The sequence below is a fragment of the Pongo abelii genome, chromosome 5 (genome assembly GCF_028885655.2).
Source record: "Pongo abelii isolate AG06213 chromosome 5, NHGRI_mPonAbe1-v2.0_pri, whole genome shotgun sequence".
Taxonomy (NCBI): domain Eukaryota; kingdom Metazoa; phylum Chordata; class Mammalia; order Primates; family Hominidae; genus Pongo; species Pongo abelii.
This window is the reverse complement of record NC_071990.2, coordinates 37,015,051-37,039,055: the sequence shown is the minus strand read 5'-3', so window position 1 is coordinate 37,039,055 and position 24,005 is coordinate 37,015,051. Positions and strand designations below refer to the sequence as shown.

General features: G+C 51.9%; 1 protein-coding gene across 3 annotated transcripts in view; it reads left to right on the top strand.

Annotated features, from left to right (window-relative positions):
- The window catches only part of CPNE5 (copine 5), a 100,358-nt gene that overhangs the window by 69,321 nt on the left and 7,032 nt on the right, over positions 1–24,005 (top strand). For all 3 annotated transcript variants that reach the window (XM_024248360.3, XM_054557438.2, XM_054557437.2), the window contains 5 exons: positions 5,905–5,946; positions 8,270–8,345; positions 14,952–15,005; positions 18,145–18,206; positions 22,975–23,021. In XM_024248360.3, the coding sequence (XP_024104128.1) occupies positions 5,905–5,946; positions 8,270–8,345; positions 14,952–15,005; positions 18,145–18,206; positions 22,975–23,021 (281 nt within the window). The remainder of the gene's footprint in view (positions 1–5,904; positions 5,947–8,269; positions 8,346–14,951; positions 15,006–18,144; positions 18,207–22,974; positions 23,022–24,005) is intronic.

The window sequence follows — 24,005 nt, the reverse complement described above, 5'->3', positions numbered from 1 at the left end:
TCTGTTGCCAAATAGCCAAGACATGGCATGACAGGGCTGTGACCAGGGTGCATCTGGGGGAGGCTTACTAATGAGCACCTTGCTCAGGGGTTGGGGCAGTTCTGCTTTCTGGTTAGAGGTAGGGAAGCTGCTTGGATTGGTTTTAGTCCTCAAAGCATTAACGTCCTTGTGGCTTTAATACCAAATAATTCAGAGGGGAGAGGAGAGGGGAACAGCAAGAAGGAAGAGGAAGACCCAAAAGGCCTTGGTACCTGCCTGGGTAAGGGAGTGAAAGAGGGGAAGTGATAATGGTTCAGTGTTTGAGGGCAGGAAAAGGTGGCACCACCGACAGAAATGGGCAGGGTGATTGGGAGCCAGATTCTTACTCACACAGATTTGTGTTCTGCAGTTCTTTTCACAGCCTATCTGCAACCCATTTTTAAAAAAATTATCCTTCTTAAGTTATAAAGATTCTGTTTGTTGTTTGAAAATGAGCTGCTGCTATTGAGAGGTTGGGGAAAGACAGGTAAACATGGTTTCAACCACATTGAGAGGAGGTAGCTGTGGACCAGGCACAGCTAAAGCAGGAGGGGACAGCAGTCTGGGGTCCCCAGGAGGGGGGTGGCCAGAGATCTGGTACCCTGAGAGGCCCTGTGGGTGATGCCAGAGGCCAGAAGCAAGAAAGAAGAGGAGATGGTCAGAGGGATAGGAGGGAACTAAAAGGAGGGCAGCACGGTCAGGGAACATCCCCTCCTATTGTGAGAAGAGGTACAGGACGATGAGAACCCGGGCCTGATGGGAAAGGGCAGTGTTCTTGGAATGATGGGTGAAGAAGCCAGGTAATAAGATTACAGTTACTGAGGACTTAGGACATGGACCAAGTTGTATTCTAATTGGTTTAAATTCATTATCTTATTTTGTGAATTTAAATTTTACAATAATCCTAGGAGCCAGGTCTAGTGCTGTGCCCATTTTTACAAGGGAAATAGAAGAGAAGATATTATATAACCTGCCAGAGTAAGGAGAAGCTGCATTTCCCTCCTGTTGAAATTGCCTCTGGCCTGGCCCTCTGGCCTGGAGTCTCCCTGCCTTGCTATGTGTCCAGTCCACACAAGGCCAAACCTGAGTGAGCCAGCTGAGCAGAGCTGAAGTCACAGGAAGTGGCATCAGGGTCAGTGCCAATCCAGCCTTCCAGTGGGGTAAAGTGGGGTGATGACAAGAAGCACTTCCCCTGCCTTCCTGGAATTTGCCCTACTCTTTTAATCGTTCTGTGACTTGAGGATTTGTCCCTGTTAAACCACAGTTGTCTGGGTCAGGCTGCTCACACCTTGATGCTAAATGAGTAGATTTTAAGAGGGTGTTAATTGTGTGGAGTCCTCACCTGGAGCGAGGAAAGGAGTCACCGCAGCTTCCCACTTCTGCCTGGCACCCTTGATGTATGAGCTCCTTCTCTTTTGCATCCAGCCACAGATGAGCTCCCAGGAGGGCCAGGCACCCTATCAGGCACCTCCACAGATGGCCTCGATGAAGGGCGTCTTACCGTTCTCAGTATTCACATGCAGAAGCTGAGGCTCAGACAGGAGGCACAGTCACTGCGGCACTGCCCAGTGTTGCGCAGTGCAAGCTGGGGGGCCGAGACTGCTGCCAGTCTCACTGCCTGCCCCAGATGAGGCCCTGATGCTCCTCTTCCTGAAGAGTTGAGTGTTGGACTGACTCAAGTCCATTTAAGGCAAAACCCCTCAGGGCCTGTCAGCCCTGGGACTTGTAAGCCGCAGGGAAACCTTCCCCCTGCCAGGCAGAGGCTCATTAGGAGGCAGACCTTGCAGCTCAGCTGGGAGGAAACTATAGATAGAGCTAGTTGGTGTGCCGTGGGGGCAGCCTGGCGTTTTGGCTGGTGTCTCTCATCCCTGCTGGCTTGCCCAGACTCACACATATCTGGCTCTGTCATTGTGGCTGTAGGTGTCCAGAGGCCCAGGTCACTGACTCCTAGCATCACCACTGACCAGCTGTGTGACTCACAGAATGCTACATACTCTTGGCCTCCTTTTGTGATTTTGTAGAATGAAGGTATTATTACCTGCACAGCCCATTTCATCAAGTTGTTAGGAGCTCTCAGTCAGCCAACAAATATGTATACAGCACCTGATATAGGCTAGGCACTGTTCTAAAAGCTGAAGATACAGCAGTAAACAAACAAACAAAAATCCCTGGCCTCATGGAGCTGATATTTTCAAGAAGCATGGGTATTGTTTGGGAGACAGGAGCTTGGATGAAGGGATTGAGTGTTTTAGACAGGAACAGAGCAACATGTGTCCAGCGCTGACTGTACGTGGAGATAGTTTACTTGCACAGCAACTCCAAAGTGGGTGTGATTTTTCTCAATTTGGAAAGGAGGGGAGTGTCTGAGGGTTAAGCCAGTTGCTCAGGGCAACAGACCTAGTACTTGGAAGAGCTGGGACTGCCAGCCAGGGCTGCTCACCCCACAGCCGAAGGTCTTTTCTGCCCACTTTGCAGCCTCCTAGGTTAGGCCTCTGTCCTGAGCCTTTGTATGCCAGCTAAGGTGTTCATTTGGTGGTCTGCAGAAGCCCATTTCATTTTCCCACACCCAATAAGCCTGTTCTCTTGGGTGCTGGCCCCAGAAGTCACAGTCAGCTGGACCGCAGCTTTTGTTGGCCCTGTGCTAAGGGGTTGGGAACAAAGGCCAGCAGGTGACACATGGCATCTGCAGTGACTTCAGGCAGCCCAGCCAGGGTGGACAGCCACAGAACTGTGAATATGGCTGGGCACGCTGGTTCACGCCTATAATCCCAGCATTTTGGGAGGCCAAGGTGGGCAGATCACTTGAGGTCAGGAGTTTGAGACCAACCTGGCCACCAAGGTGAAACCCCATCTCTACTAAAAATACAAAAATTAGCTGGATATGATGGAATGCGCCTGTAATCCCAGCTACTCAGGAGACTGAGGCAGGAGAATTGCTTGAACCCAGGAGGTGGAGGTTGCAATGAGCCGAGATCGTACCACTGCACCCCAGCTTGGGCGACAGAGTGAGACTCTGTCTCAGAAAAAAAAAAAAAAAAAAAGAACTGTGAATAGAGTAGTCAAAGCCTTATTTGTCGTCTCCCCATGGTCTTCCCCCTGTCTCTGAGCACTATTGCTCTCATCTCCTTCTCTCCCAAGGCTGGAGGTGCAGACTTTGAGCTAATCTGACCCCCAGGCTGCAGCCATCCCTGGAGCCTTAATGGAGGCCAGGCCGAGTTTGCATAGGAATCTCACACTCAGTGGTCTCAACCTGGGTTGCAAGTTCCAATCCCCTGGGGATCTTTTAACAATTCCCATGCCCAGGTTGTACTCCAGACCAACTGATCATGAATCTCTCGGGTAAGACATTGGTGTCAGTATTTCTAAAGCTTCTCCGGGGGATTCCAAAGTGCAACCAAGTTTGAAAACTAGTGCTGTCTTCTAGAGAAGGTCAGCGGCTCTGGCGGTACATTAGAATCCATCAGAGAACTTTTCAAAACTACCCAGGCCTGAGTCCTATCCAGACCAATTAAATCAGGCCCTCTGGCCTGGGATTAAAACTTTCCCTAGTGATTTTGTGGACATCCAGGGCTGTCACCACGACTGGGTCCTCCTCCAACCTCTGAGCATGTGGCCATCACCCATCTAGTCACCTGAGGGGCTGGTGTTGGTGGTCAGAGGAGAGCTATTCTTTGCTGGGGTCTCTGAAGGTCCCCTGCAGAGCTTAGCCGTCTGGGGAAGGACTGGGAGGCCACTAGGCAGGGGTAGAGTGACTTCAGCCTTGTGGGGCCATGACCAAAGTCCTGGATTGGGAGTCAGGGCCTTGGTCTTGTTCTGGCTCAGACCCTCAGCTGGGTGACTCTGGGCAAGTCACTGGAGGCTCTTAGGGCTCAATTTTCCCATCTGACAGTGGAGTGGAGGTCATCACTCCAAAACACACACAGCACAGTCACTAGGGAAGCCTTGAAAACAGATTCCTGTGTCTTGCCCAGAGCTGGGCCTGGGAGTCTGTGTCTGAAAGGCTGCCACTGATTTGGCCAGGCAGCCAGGCTCAAATCGGGAGTTGCAAAGCCCAAGTACCTAGGCTCAAGCGTCCCCGATTTAAGTAAATTTCATATGAAAAACTATCAGAGTCCGGGCGCCGTGGCTCATGCCTGTAATCCCAGTACTTTGGGAGGCCGAGACGGATGGATCACTTGAGGTCAGGAGTTCGAGGCCAGCCTGGCCAACATGGTGAAACTCCGTCTCAACTAAAAATACAAAAAATTAGCCAGGTGTGGTGGCTCACGCCTGTAATCCCAGCTACTCGGGAGGGTGAGGCAGGAGAATCACTTGAATCCGGGAGGCGGAGGTTGCAATGAGCAGAGATTGCACCACTGCACTCCAGCCTGGGCAACAGAGCAAGACTCCATCTCAAAAAACAAAAACAAAACAAAAAAACCCATCAGAGCGCGGCCAAATGATGAAGTGGAGAGAAGGAGGCGTTTTTGTGGAGACCCTCCCATGCAGCAGGCGGGCCTTACTGGCTTGTTCTTGCAGCTGTTCTGCAAGGCCGTTATTTCTTCTCCTTTCAATGGTGATTTATGGCTCAGGGAGATTAAGTGACATCTCAGGTCCCATAGTGAGGGGCCCAGGTCCAAGCCTAGGGCCGTCCTGGTCTTTCCACTCTTTCCAGCTCATCAGCCCACCTTCAGGGGCTTAGGTGATTTTTTTCCTTTCCACAATAATTCACCTCAAAGAGACATGGTTTTTTGTTTTTCACAAGAATCTAAAGGATTCCTTTAAATGGTGGGCTTTTATGCCTGCCCCATTGTACAGGAGTTCTGGTTTACAGAAATCCAGTCTGTGCACAACCTATCAGGCATTCCTTCGTTCAGAACTGTTTCTGCCCGGCTGCGGTGGATCTGTCGCCTACCCCTGGTCCTGAGGACGCTCATCTGAAAGGAGACAGCACCTCCTACTGGGGGGCCACAGAAGCCCAAGGCTGACTCCTGGCAGGCCCGAGGAGATGGGCGAGATGATGGGATGTTAACAGAGATAGGCCCGGGGAGCTGCCTCTCTGCACCCCACTAAGAACTGAAGGCTGAAGACCCCAGCTCCCCAGGCCCTTCCCACCTCCCCAAACCTGACCCTGCTGTGGGACCCTGGCAGCTCCCCTGTCCCTGGGCATCCCTGGAGGACCGAGCAGCTGGCACCAAGGGTTAACTGCAACCCTCCACCTCCCTCCTCCCAGCTCTGGTCCGCTAGCCTGTTGCCATGGGAACGTGGCTAAAAATAAAATGGGCTCTCAAAGCCCATCCGCATGCATAGGAGTCAAAACAAACTAATTAAAGCAGCCAGGCTAAAATATGAAGATAATTACACCCTCACTCAGGAGCCAGTCGTGGGGATGGAAAAGCTCAGCGTGCCGTCCCCGAGCCAGGGCCCTGGGCTCCTCCCTGACGTGCAGGGCTGGCTCCCACACCCAAAGCCCTCAGACCCTCAACAAGCAGTCTTCTTCCCCTCCCCTCCACCCTGCTGGGGCCTGAGATCCAGGGAGTACCACACTCCCACCTCCCGGCTCCTCCACCCCTGGTAAATCCACAGTGCGGCTCCATGCTGAGCTCATGCCCCTTCTGCAGTGGCCAACAAGGTGGGGTGAACTGAAGTCTGCAGCTGTTTTCCCCACATCCTCCTTGAAATTCTGGGCGGTCCCTACACAGCCCTGGCTGCCCTTTTCCTGAGGCCTTTCCTAAAAGGCCTCAAGAGAGATCTTTGTCTCTCAGGCCGCTGACTCCCCACCCAGGACCCTGAGGCCCAGAGGGAGTCCTGGCCTCCCCATCTGGTCCAGGAACATGAAGAGGGCCCCATCCTCAGCCACGTGGGTGTGGGGTTGGGCCCATCCCAGCAAAGGCCTTTGTTTTGCAGGACCATCAAGGTGGAGGTGTACGACTGGGATAGGGACGGCAGGTAAGCAGGCAGGAGGGCAGGGGCGAGAAGGTGAGTGGGGATGGGGACAGCCACTGGGGAGGGGTTTGGGCCCTGCCCTCCCATGGGGAGCTGTGACCAGGCTCCCACTCGCAGCGGCTCTGGGGGTGAGGGAGCCTGGGTTTGTGTGTGTGTGCGTGTGTGTGCGTGTGTGTGGGAGGGGTCCTCTGCCGCAGTAGCTCCTCCCCATCCAGCTCCACGGAGGCACCAAAGGACCTCTGTCCTGCAGGATATGGTGTGAGGGGCATAAGAGGCCTCCTTTTTCCCAAATAGCTGCCCAGGGGCCTGCCAGTACCCACAATCTCCCTACGCATGGCAGAATTTAGGGCTTTCTGAAGAGTGCATGTTCTAGGGCACAGACACCAGTGAACTTCCAGCATTCATGGACACATTTTCTGTGTGAGGACTCGGGCTAAGCATTGTGGGGTGACGGAGATGCAGACGAGCGGGAGGCCAGTTGTACCCGTACAGCCCTCGGCTCATCAGAGGAGCTGTTTGCAGAGAGCCAGGACTGAGGGAATGGGCTGTGGGAAGGGAGAGCTAGGAGGTGTGAGTGGACTCATGGGCCGTGACAGTGCCTGCGTAGGGCTGTCCCTGGCTGCTGGGAGGGTGCTTCCCACTCAGGGTCTTTGGGAGGCCAGTACTGCTGGGAATCCATAGAGAAGGGCAAGAGCAAGCCTCTCGAAGCTTCAGTCCAGAACCCTCCCTGGCTTCCACTTGTCGGTTGAGCCAAATCCAAATACGTCACCCTGACTTTTGTGACATTTCCATTCTGTGGCACTACCAAGGAGTGACTTAGGAGGACTTCAAGGTCTCCCAGTGTCCACTGGTACCTCCCAAGTCTGTGATACGGACAGGGGATTTGTCTCATCTTATGTAAAGTGCTATGCAAATGCAGCTCCAGGTGAGACCCAAGCCCCCTTCCAAGGAACTCGCCTTCCCCTGAGACCAACCATCCTGCAAGAAACTCCAGAGCCGCTATGCCCTCCCCTCCTTGCCTCTCAGCTACCTCACAGTCAGCTTCATGTTTCCACCTGGAATTTGCCTCGTCTCACCCTGGCGTTCCCATACTCCTTTGCCTGGAATAGTCTCCTCTTCTGTGCCAGTTGGGGACAGCTACCAGGTGCCACTGGGTCCCACCATGAAGTTGCTCATAGAACTCTGAGAGTTGTAAATATGTAGACACAATACAGTGTAGGCTCATGGGGGAGGGGCGGGGCCCCAGGGACACCTCTTGGGCATCAGTCTCTGGCTGGATGCCCCAGGCCAGCACATTAACCAAGGCCCTCTGGCAGTGACCGGGAAAGTTAAAGGAGCCAACCCTGGGGTCAGTGGGAGTTCTGCCGTGTACAAGTCTTGGCCGTGCTTGATGTAAGCACTCCAGAAGGTATGGGCACTGCAGAAAACACTTACAGCCACCCAGCTGGACGTCGCTCTCATTGTGTTTTAAAAATAATCTTATCAGAGAAGGGTTTATGAACACCTTTAAGCCCATCACCTGAATTTAACATTTGTTAAATTTTATTATATTTGCTTCATCTATGTTTTGCTAATGTAGCTTAAATTATAGACATCATGGCATTTTACCTGTAAATACTTCATTGAAAATGTCTAAAAAATAAGGGCACTTTCCCACTTACCCACAAATGCCATTATCATACTTGACACATTGAACAATATTCTTTTTTTTTTTTTGAGATAGAGTCTCACTCTGTTGCCCAGGCTGGAGTGCAGTGACACAATCTCAGCTCACAGCAACCTCCACCTCCTGGGTTCAAGCAATTCTCCTGCCTCAGCCTCCGGAGTAGCTGGGATTATAGGTGTCCGCCACCACACCTGGCTAATTTTTGTATTTTTAGTAGAGACGGGGTTTCACCTTATTGGCCAGGCTGGTCTCGAACTCCCAACCTCAGGTGATCCGCCCACCTTGGCCTCCTAAAGTGCTGGAATTCTAGGCGTGAGCCACTGCGCCAGGCCACAATATTCTTAAGTACCATTCACTATTCATTTCATATTCAAATTTCCCCAGTTGTCCCCCAAATACCCTTGTGCAAACAAGGATCCAAGTAGAAGTGGGTGCTGTTCTTCCAGGGCCCTGCTCTTTACCGGGTGACAATTGGGTTTCTTCCTCTGTGGGCAACACTGGGCTCTCTTCCCACGGACCCAGCCTGTCTGCTGGCATGTGCCCCTGGATTGGAGTCCCGGGTAGAATTGGGAGCCAAAGAAACGGATGTGTGCAAGGCTGGGGCTGGGCAGAGTCAGGGCACAGCCTGGCCTTGGTCTCAGCAGCCGTCTTCCCTTGCAGCCATGACTTCATTGGGGAGTTCACCACCAGTTACCGGGAGCTGGCCCGTGGGCAGAGCCAATTCAACATCTATGAGGTAAGGTGGGCACCCGAAATCCAGGGTTTGCACTGCTAAGTGGCCCAGTCACTGAGGACTGTAGTGAGCCATGCACTGGGCTGGGGGCTTGGTGTGTTTTCCTGTGAGATAGGGGTTATTGTCCCATTCTACCGTTGAGAAGACCAAGTCTTGGAGAAGTGTGAGAACTTCCCCAAAGTTCCACCGCTCAGTAAGTGGCAAAATCAAGACACAAACAACCCAGACTTGGCTGATTCCAAATCACTGAGTTATAGTGTCCCCATAAAGAGCACTTCCCACAAGCAAGAGAGATAGGAGCACGGTGGGAGCCAGTATACGAAGGTTCTGGGCTTGAGACCTGAGGTCCTGAGTTCAAGGTGGCCTTGTGCTTTCAATCAGAACAGTTTCAGGGCCTGCTGAGTATCTTACCTGTTTCAGAATGAAAACTTCAAGAGGATGAGGTCAGGATACCTTCCTTGTTCTAGCCCCAGAGCTGGAGAGCCTCGGACAAAGCACCTGATCTCTCTGGAGGTGTAACAGTAGCATTTGCCCTCAAGGGACAATGTCTGCATGTGTGTGTGTGTGCGTGCGCATGCATGTGCGTGTGTGCGCGAGCGTGTGTGTGTATGCATGCGTGTGTGTGTGTGTTCTCCCTCTTTTTTTTTTTTTTTTTGAGACAGGGTCTCACTCTGTTGCCCTGGCTCACTGCAGCCCCAATCTCCCAGGCTCAAGCGATCCTCCCACCTCAGCCTCCCGAGTAGCTGGGACCACAAGCATGCACCACCATGACCAACTAATTTTTAAAATTTCATATAGAGACAGGATCTCACTATGTTTCCCAGGCTGGTCTTGAGCTCCTGGGCTCAAGCGATCCTCCTGCCTTGGCCTCCCAGCATGCTGGGATTACAGGCCTGAGCCACCGTGTTCCACCGTGTGCTTTCCCTCTTGCAATTCCCTCCCCACCTTCCAAATCTAGCTCAGGTCCTGCTCCTCTGAGAGGTCTTCCCAGCCACTCTTGTCCCCGTGCTTTCTTTCTTGTCTCAACTTCCACAGACGTCATGGTTCATGCCAAACCCACTTAATGGCAGATACTTATAACCCAAATAACTGCTTGGGTTCATATCCTGACTCTACCACTTACTAGCTATGTGACCTCGGCTAAGTCTCTGAACTACTCTGTGCCATGCAAACTGAGAATTAAATAAGTTAATGGAACAACGCCTGACCCAGAGATCAGCACTGTCTTCTGTCACCATCTGCTGAGCACTGTGCGCCCAGAGGTTCACATTTTACAACCATCCTATCATCCTGGCACTGTCCTCACGCTAGCAGCCACTCAGCCAGCAAAGTTGAAGAGCTGGCCTTGAGTTCGATCACTGAATCCGAATCCCATGCTACCCCCACTCCTTTGCCCTGTATGTCAGTTCTGAGTGGGCAGGTCTTGTGTTCCAACTAGACTTTCCAAGGGCCGGTGAGGTGACAGCTCTTTCTGTTGCCTCCCCTCACTGGCCAGGGCACTGCTGGGCACACAGTAGGTGTCTGTTATACATTCGCATGCTGAATGAGATTGAACATGGCTATTGTGAAGATGGAGTGTGGATGAATTTCTTTGAAAGGGCTCTAATACAGTACATTGCTTTGTTTTCTGCATCTGTAAAGAGAGAAGCTGTCTTTGTCCCCGCTCCCCCGCCCCACCCCAGGCAGAGAGAAGCAGATGCCACTGTTCTCTGGCCTCCTTTGAGGAGATTTAGGGAGGTGAAGGGAAGGGGTCATATCTCTCGGAGCTTGGCTTCTAAAGGTGCTTGACAGGCCCAGAAGGAGCTGTTTCTCTCGGGCTAGGAGCAGAAAGCATTCAATTGACTTGTTTTCTCAGTTGTTGATCCCTGCTTCTTTGTAATCAACAAGAGAAAGTGCCACACTGGGAGGCAGAAGCACTGTCTTCACACATCGGAAGGCCATCAGCTGAAAAAGGAGCTCAGCTCTGGCAGTCCCAGGGGGAGGCCGGTTTGGGGCAGGAAGGACTTGCTAGAATCAAAACTGCCTGAAGAGGGAACAGGCTTCAGCCAGTAAAGACCCGTGCCTCGGGCCCTGGCATTGCCCTAGTGTCAGGCTCCTATGTCCAGCTGTCTGCTGGCCCCTCCTGGGGCTCAGCCTTCCAAAACTGAATGCATTAGCTAAACCTCCCACAGCACTCCCCTCCTCCTGGCAAGCCAGCTTCATCTCAAATATTCCCATCATGGGGGCTCAGGGTACCTCGGGGGTCATATTTAACATCCCCATCCCTCATTCCATATCCAGTCCACGACCATACACTGCTCTCCTACCACCCACATTTTCTGACATCGTTCCCTTCATCTCAGGCCACCACCACCAACCTCATCATCTCCCCCTTATGGGGCTTTGCCACAGCCTCTTTTCTTCCTTCTGTCCTCTACACAGTAACCAGCGTACTTCACCAAAATAGTGATCTGACCACATCGCTCCCCTGCTTAAAACCTGTCTAGGGCATTCCACCCACCACTTTAGCCTGGTTCGCACATGGGAGGTGGGAAGAGATACTGAAAGATGCTCCCACCGCAGCTGAGATCCGCTGACCTACAGGGTGAAGTTCCAAGCTCCTTCATTCAGGATGCTGTTTCCCCAGCCAGCCACCTGCAATCTGTGTATGCATGCTTTTTGTTTTGTTTTTTTGAGACGGAGTCTTACTCTCACCCGGGCTGGAGTGCAGTGGCACAATCTCGGCTTACTGCAACCTCCGCCTCTACTTCCAGGCTCTAGCTATCCTCCCACCTCAGTCTCCCAAGTAGCTGGGACCACAGGCACACACCACCACCCTGGCGATTTTTTTTGGTGTGTGTGTTTTTGGTAGAGACGGGTTTTTGCCATGTTGCCCAGGCTGGCCTCCAACTCCTGAGCTCAGGTGATCCACCTGCCTCGGCCTTGCAAAGTGCTGGGGTTTCAGGTGTGAGCCACCACGTCTGGCTGTGCATGTAAATAAAACACACATCACATGCCTTTGGAGGCCCCTAGGAGCTGGCCCCTGCCCCTTGCCTCTGCCCATTCCCACATTCATCCCCGTCCTGCCACCTGAGGCTCTCTGAACCTCCGTGCTGTCTCAGCCTCCAGGGCTCGATTCATATGGGTGCCTCCACCTGAGACTCCCTCTTGTCTTCTCCTGGGTAGGAGCTGTTGGTCCACGGAGCCTCCCTGTGGGTGTTCCTCTTCCAGGAAGTTGTGTCCGCCTGCACACCCGCCCCACCCCAGAGCCTGGAGCGGACACTTGTCAGTGCTCCTGGGGTCCCCTCTGGCTATTTTCTGTTTGTGACACTATCCACCCCCTCAAAGACCTTGAAGTCCTCAGGGTGGGGGTTGTGTTGCACTCACTGCTGCATCCCCAGAGCCAGCACAGCTCCTGGCTCCTAGGAGCCCCTCGATGCCCCCACCCACCCCACCTAATGTGCGCAGGAGGGTGGATTCCAGACCTAACCTGTCCTCACCTGACCACCAAGAAGAAAGGAGGCGACTTAGTGGAGGGGCAGCTCCTGGGCTGGCCCCTAGGTGGCGCTGGCCCCCCTGCATGGGATTCACCGTGGCAGGGCTGGAGAGGCTGAGGCTGGGGGCATGAAACCTCGGGGTAAACAGGGATCTGAGAACAGAACATTGCTTTAACATTAAAGCAGTTATATTAGAGAGTGGAAAAGTGGAATACAGGCTAATTTAAAGATAACATAGAAAGCTTAGAAGAAACATACTTGTGGCCAAATCTTTGGTTACTCTCAGGACTCCAGGTTCATTCTCCCCAGCTGGGAGGGTTATGTTGGAGCAAAAGTTTGAGATGCTCTCCATTCCGATAGTTCAACACTCTCAAGGGAGAGATTGGGAAACTGAGGCACAGTGCAGCACTGGGGCTGCCATTTTGCCCTCATCTTAACAGCTTGCCTACTTAAGCTGTTTTCCCATGAATGTGTCTGTGAGCACCTCACCATCTGGGTAACCCCGTGGAGGGGGCGTCCTCCAGTGCTAAAGAGGGTGCTCTGGTCTTCTCTCCCGGGCTCTCTCACCATCTCGCCCTGGCCCTCAGTTTCTACCTGCACAGCTTGCCAGCCCTCCCACGTGAGCTTCCCACCTGTGCCCCAAATCCAGCTCCTTCCTTCTGTGTCTACATGGTCACCCCAACCCCTCCCTCTCTCAACCTCTATAGCCACCCCCAGGGCCCAAGAGGCGTGTCACTTCTTGACAGCGCTGTTCTCACCATAGCTCAGCACCTGTCCCAATACCCCCAAGTCCTCATTACCTCTCGCATGGACTCGTGGTGGCAGTAATAGTAGCAGTAGTAATTTTTAAAAATAGCAACTGAGGCTGGGTGCAGTGGCTCACACCTGTAATCCCAACACTCTGGGAGGCTGAGGCAGGAGGATAGCTTGAGCCCAAGAGTTTGAGACCAGCCAAGGTAACATAGCAAGATCCTATCTCTACCAAAAAAAAAAAAAAAAAAATAGCCAGCCATGGTGGCATGTGCCTGTGGTCCCAGCTACCTGGGAAGATTGCTTGAGCCCAGGAGGTTGAGGCTACAGTGAGCTATGATCCCACCACTGCACTCCAGCCTGGGCCATAGAGCAAGACCCTGTCTAAGAAAAAAGCAACAGACACTTACAGATAATACTTACTACATTCCAAACTGTTCTAGGCACTTTGCTTGCATTGGCCCATTTAATCCTCATACCTTTCCGGGAGGCAGGTACTTCTTATTCCCATTTTACAGATGAGAAGACTGAGGCACATTGAGGTTAAGTAACCTGCCTAAGGTCACACAGCTATTATTAGGTGGCAGAACCAGGCAAATATTTGCTGGATGAGCCTCCTTCTCCCCTCACACTCACCTCCACCAGACCGCAGTGTCCTAGAGCCTGCTCTGATTTTGTCTCCTACCAGCTTGGGGGTCATCAGAGTTCCCTGCAGGCCGCTGGGTGACATTCAGACATTTTTCACTGGGCATTCTAGGCTCTCCTCCAGCCAGCCCAGCTTACTCTTCCACCCTGTGGTTCTGCCATCAAACTGGGCCTGGGTTCTATGCATTTCTCCCACAGAACATCCTCTGACATCCATCTCTCCGTGCCCAGAGTCTTCCTGTCCCTCTAAGTCTGCCTTCAAGACTGCCTGCTCCGGGGAGCCTTTGCTGACACTCTCACCTAGAGTGGTCTTTCCTTCCTCTAACTCCCCTGACACTTCTGTGATCCCCCTTGTTCTGTGGCCCTTGTCACTTTTTGCCCTGAGGACATATCTTCTCTCTCCAACGGAGGTGATGGATGATTCCAGGGGAGAAGCAATATGTTTCCACCCACCCCATAAATATATGTCAAAGAGATCTGTTTGTATCTGTTATCAAGGTGGCACCAATATATGCACCACTGGCCCGGGGGCAGGAAACCTGGTTTCTAATCCTGCCACTACCCAGATGGCTGTGTGACCTTAGGCAAATCACTTGGTGTCTCTGTGCTTTAGTTTCCTTCTTGCTGGAAGTAGATAGCAATACTCACCCAGACAGAAGAGACCATGGTAAAGATGAGCTGACGGCCTCTGTGGGAACAAAGACAGGGAAAGGGGAAATGAGTTCACCAGAAACCAACAGGCAGCACAGGAGGTATGAAAATTGCCTGGCTTTGTTTGTTGGGACATTAGGGAAAAGTTGTGCCTAGAGTTCCCTTATTAAAAACAAAACAAAGAAAAACTGGTGAGGGTCAAATGAGAATACAAATAGAGTAAGTGCGGAAGTCTCGTGGGGAGCCTCAGGGCTGGGTGGCTCGCGTCACTTAGCCCAGTCTTGGCCTTGGCACTACTGGGATTTGGGACTGCATCATTCCGTGTCGTGGGAGGCTGTCTTGTGTACTGTAGGATGTTTAGCAGCATCCCTGGCTTCTACTCACTCCCTCAGTTGTGAAAACCAAAACTGTCTCCAGATGTTACCAAATGTTCCTGGGGGTAAAATCGCCCCTGGTTGAGACTGCTGAGTTAGCCACCAACAAGCTTTCTCTGAACACCTACTCTGAGCCTAGCCCCATAATTTATCTGACACAGGTCTTGTTTGGAAGTTAAAGCTTACACTCAAAGAATAGCTAAAGAGGGTCTTGATGCCAAGTAAGAGGGATGGTGATGGAGAGGGGAGTCTCAGAGGCCCTGGGCAGCCCTTGGGCTGGGTCCCAAAGGAGAAACAGAGGAGATTGGAACTGGCTGAGAGAGGAAGGGGGTGCATTTTGGGTGAGGGGAGCAGCCTCAACCAACACGAGAGACAGGTACGGACAGGGCCGCTTTGCAACATCAAGACTTCTTTGGCTGTACTGGGTGGAGGATGTGTGTGTTCCGGGGAGCAGTGGGAGAGAAGGTTAAATAAATATTCCTGGTTGATTGTGGGACCCTAGGTCTGATGGGAGAACCCAGTTGTGTAACCCAGACTCAATACCGGTCTCCCACAAATCCTCCTTAAACCCTACTCCCCTGGCCCCGTGGTCTTCACACCCCACACTCTAATGGGGCTGGGCTTGGACCACACCCAGGGGTGGTTGGAAGCCCTCAAGACCCACCCTGACCGCCTGGAAGCACGCCTTACCTGGTAACTGGTTTTTCCTGCAGGTGGTAAACCCGAAAAAGAAAATGAAGAAAAAGAAATACGTGAATTCTGGCACAGTGAGTAGCCACCCCGGTCTCTGCAGCCGGGTGTAGACATTCTGAGCCCCAAGCTAGGTCTGGTATCAGGGAGGCCCGTGCGTCTGTGTGTGTGCACGGGCAGAGTGTGGGAATCAGACGTCCAAGAGAGATGGGGTGGGGAGGGGTGGGGCAGATGGAGCAACAGTGGCGGGGAGGGAGTTGACTTGCAGACCACACAACAGGCGCTAGCTGTATCTAGCATGAGGAATCGCAGAGACACCCACTGGACTTCCTGCAGGAAGGAAGAGGAAGAGAAGTTGTATTTATTGGGCCCCTACCCTGGGAAATTCCCCACGTCGGTGCTTTTCACAGGTTGTTGCCCTGAGAGGCAGATATTATCATCCCCTAGTCCTGAAAGAGGAAACCAAGGCTGCAAGCAGGAAAGTGACTCAGCCAAGGTCACACAGCTAGAAAGTGGTAGAGATGGGATCAACAAGACATCTCACTCCAGAGCTGGCAGCTGCTACGGGTGCTGCCCCTGCTTAACTGTGACCTTCCTGGGATGACACGCCGGCCTAGTGGCTTCTGGGGGCTGGTCTTCAGGACATTCATATGTTTATTCAACAAATACTTACTGAGTGCTACTGTGTGCCAGGCACTGTTCTAGGCACGTCGGATACAGCTGGAAACAAGACAGACCCAAATCCCTGGTGCTTATATTCTAGTGGGAGGAGACAGAAAACAGACACACACACACACACACACACACATGCCTGTGTGTGTCAGTTGATTATGAGTGCTATGGAAAAAGTATAAAGGGCAAAGGGACAGGCAATAGAGGAAGTATTGAGGATACTGGGGAAAGGGAATTCCAGCATTCCTGCTGTAGAGAACAGCACGTGCAAAGGCCCTGAGGTGGAGCTCACAGTGCATTTCTAGAACAAGCCACTTTCTCTGCAGTGCAAACACACCCAAGTTCATCCTCTCTGTGTTCCCTCCTCACTCTAGAGGCCCATGGCCGGTGCAGCCAAGCCTGGTCATTGGAGTCAGGCAGACTCTGTATCTCCAGACCTAGAAGAGGTCTTCGGGACCTCTGGGGTTCCTCTGAGAAACCTCATTTTCTCCGTCTGTAAAGTGGGACTAATAAATCATCCCCACCTTGCCACTGCACAGGGCAGCTGTGACAGACACATGGGAGATGCAAGCTTGTGAACTGTAAAATTACTCTGCTCATTCAAAGGGGACCGAACACCACTTCTTTGATTGTAACTGTTTCACAGACTGGGGCTTGGAGTCATATTTCCTTTGTCCAAGGCTGCGGTGTTTCTTAGTGGGGATGCTGTCAGCATTTGGGCAGGAAAATTCTTCATCTCGCAGGATGTTTAGCACCCCTGGACGCTGCCCATAGCTACCAGTAGAGCCCTAGTCATTATGAGAACCCCCAAAACCCTCCCACACCTTCCCAAATTCCCCTAGGGAAGACAGCACCTTCCCCAGCTGGGAATAAAAAGGTTCGAAAACCACTGATCTCATCCAGCCTTCTTACTTTAGAGATGAAGAAACTGTGGCCTAGAGAGGGCATGTCATTTGTCCCAGGTCACACAGTGAGTTGGAGACAGAGCGGGTCTAGGCCCAGGTCTCTTGACTTTCCTTTACTCCAGCATTCCCCCATCTTCATCACGAAAAATCACCCAGGATGCAGAAAGCTTGTTGAAATATAGACGCCCAGGCCAGTTCCCTGGGATTCCACTTTAGGAGGCCCAGGAATCTGTGTTTAGTGCTTTTCATCCCTTACAGTGTGCAGAATCCCCTGGGGATCTTGTGAAAATGCCAAGAATCTGCATTTCTGCATTTCTACCGGGCATCGAGGTGATGCTGATGCTGCTGGTCTAGGAGCACTACACTTTGAGTAGGGGAAAGTCTGCTTTCACCCTGCGAGCCCCTGGGTGAACCCATATGGTCAGGGCAGTTAGGGCATTGCTTCATCCTGGGGGTTGGAATGGGGAGTGGTCAACTCTGTCTGCAGATTAGACTTACGTGAAGAGCTAAAAAAAAAAATAGATCTCTGAAACATTCATGTAGCCCCAGAAACGGCTATAATGGGTCTGGGCTGCAGGATGATCTAAGAGCCCCCCAGGGCATCTCATGGTCATCAGTCAGGGTTGAAGCCACTGCCGTGGTCCACTCCTAGTGAGTCTGAGCTGCCACACTTGGAAGGAGGCCTGTGGTTCATCCAGGTGCCTAACACCTTAACCACAATAGGTGGGGGTCTTACTGCCAAGTAAGGGTGGTGCTCTCACCTGGCCCTCCCAGTGAGCATGTAAAAACGGCTGAATCTTCATGAATAGGGGGCTCCCAAACTACCAGAGAGGACTTTGTTCTCTTACACAGGTGAAAGGTCCTCTGCCCTAATCTTGCCTCATTTAATTGGCCTAGGATGCCAGGCTTTCACTTGTCTCCTTGATTCTAAATTGTTATGATAATGAGCTGCCAGGTAGCTGCCTGTCTTGGCAAAGCCAAAGCTAACTTTGCCAGGGCATAGGTTAAAAGGCCTCTGCTTGGGGGAGGGGGCCTGGGGTGGTCAGTTACCTCCGGGGAAAGGATGGGCTGCTCATGAGGCAGGGTCTTGGGTCTGAGAGGGATGAGATGGGACCGGTAAGATTTAAGATAAGCACAGTCCAAAGAGGCACATTTCAGGACTAATAGCTCTAGGCACATGGAAGCCTGAAGCTGGTTGGCATTGGCAGGTTGTTAGGCCTGTGCCAGGAGGGCCCCCTTGTCCTCCACACCCCATCCCAGGTCCCTGGGGCTGAAGAGCCAGTGCCCACTTAGAGGAAACTAACACCCTTGGCTTGGACCCCAGCTCCACTGACACAGATGGGACCCTTCCATCAAGGTCAAGAGTGCAGGCTCTGAAGTCAGACACACCCTGGTTTCACATCTCCTCTCTGCCCTGGCAGTGTCCTTGGGCACATTGCATCACCTCCTTGAGTTTCAGTTTCCTTGGCTATAAAGTGGGGATAATAATAGTACTTCATGGGGTGGTGTGGGCAGTGCATGCAGTCATGCATGCAAAACTGGCACATGCCGAGTGTTCTGTCAATGTCAGTTCTCGAATCATAACCCATCTCCCCTGACCCCAGGCTCCCCACTGACAAAGCTCCCTTTTGTTTTCAAGGTCACCCTGCTTTCCTTTGCTGTGGAGTCAGAGTGCACCTTCCTTGACTACATCAAAGGAGGGTGAGAAGAGATACAACTGATTTCATGGGCCTTGGGGAGAGGGAAAGGGCCCCACACACCGACAGGACCGGCTCTGGCCCCACCCTGGCCTCTTCAAAGCCCTGGTTGAAGGCTGTGGTGCTGGGCTCTGAGCAAACCCTGGTGTCTGGGCTGAGACAACTCATCCAGAGCCCCGCACATCCCCAGATCCCAAGCAGCTTGGAGGGAACTCCTGAGCCAAGGAGGCTGGCCTGGGCCATGTCAGGTCTCCATGCAGAGACAGGACCTGGAGCTGGTAGGGACTCTGTGACGGAAAGCCAAGGGCTTGGGGAGGTAGAAAGAACCCTGCAATAGGAGTCAGGAGGCCCAGGCTCTAGGCCTCTCTTTGCCATTAATTTGCTGGATTCCTTTGGGCGAGTCATTTTTCCTCTCAGGGTATCAGTTTCCTCCTCTGTACACAAAGAGAATGGAGTAGGTAAGTGTTAAGGTTCCTTCCAGCTCTGAGCTTCTGACACCTCTGATCTGTCTGGTTGGGGGAGGGGGACAGTGATTAACCTGCTCACTGTTATTAGGGCCCTGTAAGGGCAGTGGGATTGGGGATAAGCCAGGGGTTGGTCCTGGGGCCAGCAGGTGGTCAAACACGGGTTTAAGGAGCAGAAAGAACCACCAGGGACAGTGTCTAGGCCCAGACAGATGGGGGAGCCAGGAGGCCCCAGCCAGCAGCTCATGGAAAGAGCCTGGCTCTAAGGGTAGGGCCTGCCCAGTGTGCTGCCTGCCAGGACAGGTGCCAGGTCAGGGCGTGGGCAGCCAAGAGCCCGCAGGTGAGTGACTGCACCTGTCTGGAAAGGAGACAGGCAGGAGCAGCTGCCAAAGGCTCATCCCAGCCAAGTGGGCCCTTGGCTGCCTGGTTCTCCAGGGCAGAGGGAGAAGTCAGGTCCTGGGAAGCCACACTCACTTTCCCATGACACCACTCCCTGCTGCCTTGAACTTGCAGTCTCAAGGCTGCAAGCTCTCCTCGTACCCACTGAACACACACCCTGCCTCCAGTCACTCAGGGGCTCCTCTGCTCTTACCTGCCCCTCCTGTGGGCTGACTCCAGACCCTGCCTTTGCACTCTTCCCCCATCAAAATTGCTTCCCTCTCAATCCCATTAAGCAGCCGCCCCTTACAGTCCACAGCACCTGGTAGCTCTCAAACACCCCTCATCCTGTTTATTTTTATTCATGTTTATTTTGTTTTATTTTATTCTATTTATTTTTTGAGACAGAATCTCGCTCTGTCACTCAGGCTGGAGTGCAGTGGCACAATCTCGGCCCACTGCAACCTCCGCCTCCTGGGTTCAAGCAATTGTCCTGCCTCAGCCTATCGAGTAGAGTAGCTGGGGCTACAGGCATGCGCCACCACCCCCAGCTGATTTTGTATTTTTAGTAGAGACGGGTTTTCACCATGTTGGCCAGGCTGGTCTCGAACTCCTGACCTCAGGTGATTCGCCTGCCTCGGCCTCCCGAAGTGCTGGGATTACAGACATGAGCCACCACGCCCAGCCCATCCTGTTTATTTTTTTCATTTGCATAGTACCCCCAACTTACAGAACACAGTGGGCAGGATCAGAACAGTTATCCCCATTTTACAGAGCTTGCCTGAAGCCACACGCCTAGATGGTGGCAGGGTTCCTTCTCCCATAACATGCGGCCTTTCATTCTATAGTAATGAATCAGTCTAGCCTGCCTGACTCGCAGCTAGCGGGTGGGGTGGGATGAAGATGGAGACTGATGAGTTAAAGGGCTGGATGCTGTGAGGTTTCATCGAAAAGGAGCCCTCAGAGGCTGAGCTAAGCTGGTGCCACCCATACTGGACAGGTTATAGCCCCAGAGCCAGCCCTCTCTTTAAACTCTCTGGAGAGCCTGAGTGAGGGAGCTGGCTCCAAGGACTGAGAGCCTGGCATGCATGCCCAGGCAGGAAGCTGATGTCTAGGGATTCTCTCCTCCCTGGCCTCCCTCACCTGCCCACCTGGACCCAGGAGGAAGGGTATGGGTACTTTGGCCCCACTGTCAGAGGAGGAGCTGGTTGCTCAGCAGCCTGTGTTCTACCCTTAGGCAGGAGAGACTAGGCTGCTGCGAGTAATTTTCCCACAAGAGGATCTGCTTTCCAATTGCTTCCTTTCCCAAGGCTTTTCAGAACCCAGGGCAGGGGAGGACTAGTTAGAGTAAGGCCTGCCTTTCCCCTCACCCTGTATTTGGAAGAGCCAGTCCAACAGTGTCCCTCCAGTATAGTTCCACAGGCCAGAATCATCTTCCCAAGAGTGGCCCTGGGAGTGGGACTTTGATTTGACCCTCCAAATGTCTCCCTACCTCTTAACAAAGACATGCGTTGTATATTCCACACTGAAGCGGGGGTGACAACGAACAGCAGATGAGTATGGTAGGTCAACTGCTGTAACACACAATTCCCTAACCTCAAGCCTTCATACAAATAAAGGTCTGTTTTTCATCTGTGGGATTGCAGGGTTGGGTGGGGAGATGATCCACGCAGTCATTCAGGGACCCAGGCTCTTGCTAGCTTGTGGCTCCTTCTATCCTACTGCCTGGAATCCTCTGGATGCTCTGCCCCCAGCCAGCAGAAGAGGAGAAAGAGGTGGGGATGACTGTCTGTGGCCAGAAGACCCTGGCTTGGGTCTCCTGCTAACCATGTCCTTGACATTTCCCTGGGGGTGAGGGTTCCATGAGCAGCAGCTCAGCTGTGATCAGGTGGTTTCTGATAGGGACCTTCTGCTGTGTTTGTGATAGGGATCTTCCACTGATAGAGCTGTGGTTTCTGATAGGCACCTTCTGCTAAATGCAAGTGAGGTGAGGCCTGCCTGATCTTACATCATCCATAGCCCTAACTAAGAATTACTAGAACAGAGTTTTCCCCAGTGTGATCCCAGCCTCCTGTCCTCGTAATCCCTGGATGAAGGCAGTGGACATTTTTTCAAGAGGTAGATTCTGGGCACCACTCCAGACAAACTCAATTGGCATTTCTGGGGTGGAGCCCTGGAATCTTCTTAAGCAAGCACCTGTAGTGATTCTATGCTCACTGCCATGTGAGAACCATAAGACTAGACTTTATCATGGACTTGTGTTTGTCAGCTTTGTTCTGTCTGGACCCGGCAGAGAACCTAGAATGGCCAAGCCCTCAGAAAGTCTCAACCCTGAATCTGAATCCTCAAAACCTAACTTTTTATTATAGAAAACGTCAAACACGTGCAAATGTGGAGAAAACGTATAATCAACCCCCAAGTACCCTTCACCCAGCTTCAGCCATTACCACATCATAGCCAGTCTTGTTTCATACACTCCACCCTTCATTCAGTCATTTATTATTCTTTTTTATTTTAGTGGGTTTTTTATTTTTATTTTTGAGGTCTCACTATGTTGCTCAGGCTGGCCTTGAACTCCTAGTCTCAATCGATCCTCCCACCTCAGGCTCCCAATATCCAATTTGAAGCAAATCCCAGCCATCATATTTTATCCCCAAATGCTTTAGGATGTCTTTCTAAAACATAAGGACTCTCTCTTTATCAAACATAACCACAATACCATAACCACACCTAAAAAATTAACAATTCCTTAACACTAAATATCCAGTAAATGTTTATATCTCCCCAATTATCTTATAGTTTTAAAATTGGTTTGTTTGAGTCAGAAATCCAGGCAAGAGCCATAGGCTATGATTGGTGGGTTGGTTTCTTAATTCTCTTTTCATCTATTCATCCCCCCGAAGCACCTGAATGGCTTGCTAACACAGATTCCTGTACCCCACCAAGAGAATCTAATATTCAGCCAGATGTGGTGGTTCGCACCTGTAATCCCAGCACTTTGGGAGGCTGAGGCAGGAGGATTACTTTTGCCCAGGAGTTCAAGACCAGGCTGGCCAATATAATGAGACCCCATCTCTGCAAAAAGAAAAAAAAAAGTTAGCCAGATGTGGTGGTGCCTGCCTGTGGTCCCAGCTATTCAGGAGGCTGAGGTCGGAAAACTGCTTGAGCCCAGGAGGTTGAGGCTGAAGTGAGCTGTGATCACGCCACTGCGTTTCAGCCTGGGTGACAGAGCAAATCTTTTTTCAAAAAAAGATTCAGGAGAGCTAGATAGAGTCTGAGAGGCCCAGCATATTCCCAGGAGATGGTGCTGCTGCTGACTCTGGTAGTGCTTCTACAGAGTTTCCCAAAGACTGGATTTTGCTGGCTGCATCTCCTGTGGTGTCATTTAATGTGTTCCTCTGTCCCTTGTATTTCCTGTAACTGACTAGACAGCTCTGGAGCCTCAATCAGAATCAGGTTCAATTTTTTGGTAAGACAACTTCATGGGTGGTATTCTATTCTTTCTTTAGGAGATGCGTAATGTCTATTTGACTCTCTTTTTTGTCAAATGAGTTTTCGTCCTGAATCTCACTCCAAATTTGAGTCAGCAATCCAATGAGACCCAACCTCACCCAGCCTACTCAGATGGGCCCAGGGGGTAGGGTTTGTGGAGGAAATAAGTGACCATAGCCACATGCCCACACAGAACACAATCATCTTCAAAGAGCTTTCCTACTGCATAACTCTTCTGACGCTCATTAATCCTTTTAGGGTGACATAGCTGGCATTACTATCTCAGCTCTCCAGAACTAGAAAGAGATGACTGACTTCACCAAGGCCACATACCTGGCAAGCAGCAGAGCCAGGGTGGTAGCCAATGTCTAGCACTGTCCCCCTTCCCACAGCCCTGACTCCCTCCAGGTGACTCCCCTGCTGTTCTCCCTCTTCTAGGACCCAGATCAACTTCACTGTGGCCATTGATTTCACTGCCTCCAATGGTGAGTTGGGGGATGGGCAGAGGAGCAGGGTGGGAGGAGAGAGCTTTTAAGGGCTGTGGTGTCTGGCCCTGGCTGGGACCACGACCCTCATACTCTCTGGCCTCTTCCTCACCAAAGAGAATGTACGTAGGTCTGGAGGACCAAAGATACAACCAAGATGGCAGAGGTATCTCCAGGTTGGACCATTGACATAAATCTGGGCTCTGAGCCACAGCCTTGTCCTTGAGGAACACCCAGTCTCCTTGGGGGAATGGGATTGTGTGTACTCTGGGCCTATGGAGGGCCCTGGAGATGTTTCCCCCGGGATCAAATCCCAGCTCCTCTGTGCAGTCCAACCCACAGGCTGGAGTGGAGAACCAGAGCCAAGACTGAGCTCTGTGGTGTTCAGGGAGGCAGGATCCAGCCCAGGGACCCCAGTCCTTACCTGGCTGGGGCTGCCCTGGCTTCCTTCCCTCCTCCCAATTTCTCCAGTGTCGGCCTGTGGCTGAGTCACTAGGAGCAATAACAGTGCCAAACTTTACATGATTAGAAACATCACAACGTCCCTTGGGCTCTGGACTCTATTAGGGATCCTCAGTGCTCATTTTTGCGCCAATCAAAAATGCCCAGGTCTTGCCCTCTACAGCTGTCAGGAGCCCCTCTTATAGCTGTACGTCCTAGCATCATAGAGCACTGGGCTATCAGAGCTGGAAGGGGCCTTAGTAATAATAACACTGAGGATAGTTATCATAATATCGATAGCACCTGTGTAATACTCACATCAATCCTATGAAGTAGGAACTATTATTGCTCTGATTTTACAGGCGAAGAGACTAAGGCTAAGGTTAAGGAACTTACCCAAGATCACATAGCTAGCAGGAGGTACACAGGATTGGTACCTTGGCAATCTGTGCTGTACTACCTCCCATCAATGAACAAATAAGTTAAATAGAGACTATATTAGTAGCGAAGAGGGCTCTGGGGGAAAATCAAGGCAGGAAGAAG